At 41.5% G+C, this 6317-nt stretch overlaps 1 protein-coding gene across 1 annotated transcript; it reads left to right on the top strand.

Moving 5' to 3' along the window:
* Positions 1 to 1406: 1406 nt before the first annotated feature.
* On the top strand, positions 1407 to 3882 carry LOC144723390 (chymotrypsin B-like). The gene is made up of 7 exons (XM_078602127.1): positions 1407 to 1538; positions 1862 to 1965; positions 2138 to 2217; positions 2336 to 2417; positions 2585 to 2765; positions 2980 to 3119; positions 3578 to 3882. The coding sequence occupies exons 1-7, from the start codon at positions 1487 to 1489 to the stop codon at positions 3737 to 3739; spliced, it is 801 nt and encodes a 266-aa protein (XP_078458253.1). The 5' UTR covers positions 1407 to 1486; the 3' UTR covers positions 3740 to 3882.
* The last annotated feature ends 2435 nt before the right edge of the window (positions 3883 to 6317 follow it).

Raw genomic sequence — 6317 nt, 5'->3', positions numbered from 1 at the left:
TTCATAGTCAAGCACAAAATTAAAGAGTGATTGACAAAATGCAACCTTGAACACCTGTCCGAATATCAAACCATTCTGATGTGTTACCTTATACGTGTACACAAGCCTGATTCCCTTTATTCAAGTGTTTAAGGAGGCAAACTTTCTTACCCGGGATGCCATAACAACCTAGGTGTTCCCACATATCCTCTTTCCAGAGTCGTTGGCCTGCTTAAAGTCTACAAATGAAATCCAAAGGGACTTCTCATACTCTCAACTTTTCTGCAAAAACCCAAATTTCACCGAAAGAGGAACCACGAGTGCAGAGAATCCAAACAGCCAGCTCTGAACATGAGGCGGAGTCCGGTCATAACTTTTAAAAATAAACTCCACTACAGTTGCTTTGTCTCAAACCACAGGCCTATCAAAATATCCATATTCCTGGGCAAGGGTCAAGGCAGAGAGAAAACAAGTTACTGGCGTTTTCAAAGAATAATACAAGGGCAATGTGCAATGATTCCCAGGAGTTACAGTGCAATGAATTTGCATGTTCTTCCCGTGGTCGTGTGGATTTTTCGAATCCACGATTAGAAATATGCGTTGGCTACTACAAGTTCCCACATATGCAAAGTCACTATGATGAGCTATCATGTGTGGCCAGGTCATCTATGAAAAATCGCTAACAGCTTAGTGTGTCTTACCTGGTAAATAAAAAGCATGTACTTTTGTACTAATCATTTTTAGATTTTGTTAAGAAACGTCTCTCAATAGACACGTTTATCAAACATACATGTTTATCAAAACATGACTTCACTCGATTGTCATATGTTGTCACCAGAATAATATTTTCTTTGATATAGAGGGACTGTTTTAAACACACCTTATTTGCTTGCAAATGCCCAAATGATCAGTTATCCACGAAAATACACTCGTGAGAAAATATGGGATGGTATGGTATTGATTGCACATTCATTTAAATAACCATTTTTAAAAATGCTGGTCCTCATGGCACAGATCAACTTACATATCACTCCAAAAGCCAATTAATCTACGATGCAAATTTAAAGTATGGCACAAAATAATAATTTCTTAATGAAAAAATAACAACTTCAGTTTGTTAGATCTTAATATGTTTGTTTTAAGGGCCCTCAATATAATACTTTTTTGACATTTGCACTTAATTTTATTGCAATGAAAGTAATAATTTTGTTCGATAATCATGAAAATATTCATTCACAAAAATGGCCATATCTTTGCATTTCAAACGTTATAGTCAATGTCACCTCAATATATTACTCAAAACTAAAAATGTTAAAACTTCAGATTACATCACCTCACTGCATGAGAACGTATCGACTCACCTCATATGGCACAAGACATGTACCAGCCATCTAAGAGCAAAGGCTGCAATCGATTTTATAGTTGAAACTCGCTGCCACACGGCAGATTTTCTGTATAAAAGGGGCTGCCCAACAGCAGGAGGCCAGCACCGTCTACCACAGTCGCAATGTCTCTCTTCTGGCTCGTATCCTGCTTCGCCTTCATCGGCGCCACCTTCGGTGAGTATCTATGATAGTCATTGGTATTTCAGATGTAGCATTTTAGTTTTTTTTAAAAGACGTTCACTGGGTTATTGGCCAAAACGTATTAGCCCCTTCAGCCGTGCATCTATTTATGTTGATATAAATGTGCGATTTTTTATGGAACTTTTAAGTGACCTATTCCTCCCAGGTCACTTCAATGAGGAAACCACTTTGTGGGAAGTCAAGAGTTGCCATATGGAGAATTTTCAACAATGGCTCATGACCACCTGCAATGACAAGCAAGGTCCACCATTCATTGAGAATGGAGATGCTTTAACTTGGTTTTTGATGTATTATAGGGTGCGGTGTCCCGGCCATCAAGCCGGTCATCACCGGCTACTCTCGCATCGTCAACGGCGAGAATGCGGTGTCGGGCTCCTGGCCCTGGCAGGTGTCCCTGCAGGTGAGTGCTCAATGTTAGTATATCACGAGTCCACATTGACATGAACCGTATCGCGGTGTCCACGACACAAGTGAAAGTCGGCCTGTACGAACTGCTGTTTGGTATGTGAGGAATGCTACGCGTGTCCCAGAGTGCGACACGACACCAATTCTGTCGCGTCTTGCCACTACAGGATTCCACCACATGGCACTATTGCGGTGGCTCGCTCATCGACCCCTCGTGGGTGGTTACCGCTGCCCACTGCGAGTTCAAGTAAGCGCTTGCAGGAGTCACTGCGCCAGCGTCACACTGCTCATTGATAACGATTTAAAACGAGGCAGAATATCTTTCTCAATCAGTACATGTTGGGTTTTTTTACATGCGTTCGCAGCCCGTCCATTGACCGCGTCGTCCTGGGCGAGCACGACAGGAACTCCAACGCCGAGAACATCCAGTCTCTTGTCGTCTCTAAGGTAAACTTGCGAGCTATGAAATTACCTCATGAACAATCCCCGCAATTTGCTAGACATTAAAATTGATGAAGTTCAACAGAAACCAAGTGTATTCATCAAGTACCCTGAATTAAACAAACGTAGTGCGTTTAAGGTATTCTAACATCTCGTTCTGTTTGCACACACAGGCCATCACTCACCAGCAGTGGGACTCCTACAACATCAACAACGACATCATGTTGCTGAAGCTGGCTCAGCCCGCTCAGATCGTGGACCGTGTCTCTCCCGTCTGCCTGCCTGCCGCCTCGGATGTCTTTGCTGATAACATGCAGTGTGTCACCTCCGGCTGGGGCAAGGTCCGCTCTTCCGGTGAGCATCGATGACCAATAATTAACACAATTTACTTTGTGAAGGGTATTCATGTGGACTTCCTACAGCTAGTAGGACTTGACAACTTTGAGATTAATTCGTGCCAAATAGATTTATCAGTAAATAATATCAACGATATGATCTGTTACCTCAAAATATATGATCTAACCATTATTCTATGTTATTTTACATTCTTCTATGTGTGCCTTCACAGCCTTCAACACGCCTCCCATCCTGCAGCAGACCGCTTTGCCCATTGTGCCTACCGCCACCTGCCAGCAGAAGTGGGGCACCGTGAACGTCATCACCAGTGTCATGATCTGCGCTGGTGGTGCTGGAGCCAGCTCCTGCATGGTAAGCGTTGACGGTATTTCTTTACGTAGCTAAAGTTGTTATATCTGAAGTCAGTGTTTCATATCTATATCTGAAGGTTTAAGGATGGTGGGGTTTATGGGCCTATCCTGTAAAATGTAACGCATTTGAAAGTGAACCCTCGATGAAAGTATTTGCCAGTTTAATAGGGTTGACATTTTATATATACCTCAATGCTTAATTTTAAGTGGGAATATGATTTTTTTAAATCAACAAATATAAATTAGTGACAGCTCATTATTACCATGCACAATGCACATACATTACTTGAAAAAAATGTGTAATGATTGCAGACCTACACCACCATATACGTGAGGTGTATCTCAACACAACTCAATTGTCATCAAAGATGGTTAGGCAGATTTTAGTTTATTCTGTCTCGACATCGAATGTCGTTCTCATACTCTTGTCGCTATGCACCTTGCGTGTCTTCTACATAGGGTGACTCCGGCGGCCCCCTGGTGTGCGAGAAGAACGGCGTGTGGAACCTCGTGGGGATCGTGTCGTGGGGCAGCAGCTCGTGCTCCACCTCCATGCCGGCCGTGTACGCGCGCGTCACCGCCCTGCGTAGCTGGATGGACCAGACCATGGCTGCCAACTAGACACACCGATGGGCAATGATTCAGTAATTGCTTTCAATTGGTCGCATTGGATTCATGATTGTGAACACCTTGGATATTGTATGATTCAATTGCTTGTGTTGATGATATGTTGTATCATTAATAATAAAATTGCTGACCAATAATGTTTCTCCATAATCTTTGGTTCTTTCGGTAAAGGCACGTAGGTAGAAAAAGAAATAATAAATAACGACATTTCGATCGCAACACAAGCAATCGTCATCAGGTGGAAAGACACAGCAGTAGAACTGCTGAACAGGAAAGGGCTGCTGCAACAAGAGGTTATATATAAGTTTGAGGTGGGTGTCACCCAAGGGTAAGTAGGCGGGGTCAGATGGAAAGGAGTCCCGTCGCCGCATGCACGCACAACAGCTGCGTTAAAGGGAGAGATTGGTATGTCAATGTAAACGAGTTTAATGGGAAGATAGCATGTCTGTGTCAGAGGACCGTGCATAGCGCCACCTCATGGGCAACACAAGCTGCGGCATTGGCTGCTGCATAGTGAGAGGCCAGCGTATCAACGCAAGAGAACAACCGTAACGGCGGCCGTGCCAGTAAGACATACAGTCTATAAAACAGCGAGGTGGTTATGTTCGTGAGACCTTAATCTGCTACTGTAAAGACATTTAACAAGGTGATGTAATTCAGAGAGTCTGAAATAACTGCTAAACGGCAGGAAGGATGGGAACATCACAGCAAGTGATGTGTTTACCAGGTTAATAACATCCTTCCAAAGTAAAGTTTTTGGGTTAGATCGTGTTATTGATAAATGTGTCGTAACCCACCACCACCCGACACGGCCAATCAGTAAAAAAAGTGTCACGTTGACAAAAGACAATTAATTCACTACTTTAGCCCACCGGTGTGTTGAAGAGTGAATCCACAACATAAAAACTTTTTTTTAATACGACGTTTAGTAATTACATCCAGCATCATCGGGCAATTCGCCAGAATGGTGAAGCCCTCACTTGCTCCCGGTCTTAAATAGAGCAGCAGTGTGACGTCATCATTTAACTCATTCAGGTGCAGTGATTTGAAGCAGGGGGGGGGGGTATTATAATTATGTAATAGATTAGTAATCAGTTAATTATTATGATTAGTAATAAGTTGTAGATTAGAAATTAGTTGTAATGTCTTCTTGGTTCTTTCGGTAAAGTCACGTAGAAGGGAAGTAATAAAATAATAAAAATAAAACATAATAAAATAAAATAATTCTCACGACGTTTCGGCTACAACGCAAGCAGCCGTCTTCAGGTGAAGAATGAGACACTACCAAGCTAGGAGCTTATATATAAGCTGGGTTGGAGGTGGAAGAGTGCCTTAACAAAAATAATGTGCATATGAAGAGGAATTTAGCATATTCATGAAAATGCGTAGGAGGTGGGCGGGGGGGGGGGGGTTTCAAAGTCATATTATGCCCATGCATTATGCAGGATCAGCAGCACCTAGGGAGGGTGCAGGGAGTAGCATTAACAAAGGAAAGGAATGTTAATAGTATGTAGCTGCAGTTACTAAACAACCACGTAAAAAACTAAAGTATAAACTACATAAAAAAACTAAAGTATAAACTGCATAGTATACTTACTATACTCTACAATAAGCTGAGTTACTAACAACAAGTAATACATTACAATTCTACGTCGTAAAAATTATATAATATGCTTCCATCTAAACTTTATTCTCTTACATCACACGAGCATACACCGTACTATATACTGCCATAGATAAACCCAACATTAAATTATATACTGTATTGTTTAAACCATATACATTTTAATATAACACTATGCATTATTCTACCCACCCTAATGTGTATCACACTGCTATATGTTTACTATACAATTACGATACTATATATTAATTTGTACATTGTATTAAGCATATAAATGTTATACTATTTGTTATTATACACTGTACCATTGACCGTCGTGTCAATGGGTGAGTCTTGGGGGGAAAACTTGCAGCGGAGCAAAGAATCCATTCCCTGCGGAGAATACAATGCCAGTGAGTGGAACGCGGTCTGAAAGTCACCGTAAACGTGAACACAATCAGTTAAGATCCGAAATGGTTTATTACGTCCTTCCAATGATTGCTAAGCCAGAATCCATCTTCTCGGTTAAAATTGTCTCTGTGTTTGTATATGTGGATCGCCTCATGAACGAATCTCTCATGATAGCCAGATGGCTTGCAGAGATCTACCGTGTAGGACAAACACCTCAGCCGTGGCAGATCACTGTTACAACTCAGTGGGCTCACATGACATTGACTTCTCCAAGACAGAGGTTCTCTGCAAGCCATCTGGCTATCATGAGAGATTCTGCGAGTTTCGGAATATCTTTTGGTAAACCTGTATTCTTTACCAGTGTATCAAGCAATTTAAGCGACTCGTTCACTGGAACCTTAGTGAATAGAGAAATCACATCAAAACTCACCAGTATATCATTAGGGTTAAGTTTAATATCTTTAATCACATTCACAAGATGTTCTGAATTTCTTATGAATGAAGATGTCGTACCGATGTAGGGCTGTATTTGTTTAGTTACATATTTTGATAATTTAT

Source organism: Lampetra planeri, chromosome 17, assembly GCF_965212315.1.
Source record: "Lampetra planeri chromosome 17, kcLamPlan1.2.h2, whole genome shotgun sequence".
Classification (NCBI taxonomy): domain Eukaryota; kingdom Metazoa; phylum Chordata; class Hyperoartia; order Petromyzontiformes; family Petromyzontidae; genus Lampetra; species Lampetra planeri.
This window is presented reverse-complemented; position numbering and strand designations above follow the sequence as displayed.

What these genes read in the sequence shown, in the direction of transcription:
- LOC144723390 (XM_078602127.1), top strand. Translation starts at nt 1,487, where the DNA reads ATGTCTCTCTTCTGGCTCGTATCCTGCTTCGCCTTCATCGGCGCCACC. An exon ending in CTTCATCGGCGCCACCTTCG is followed by an intron (nt 1,539 to 1,861) that starts GTGAGTATCTAT and finishes GATGTATTATAG; the next exon opens with GGTGCGGTGTCCCGGCCATC. An exon ending in AGTCTCTTGTCGTCTCTAAG is followed by an intron (nt 2,418 to 2,584) that starts GTAAACTTGCGA and finishes TTGCACACACAG; the next exon opens with GCCATCACTCACCAGCAGTG.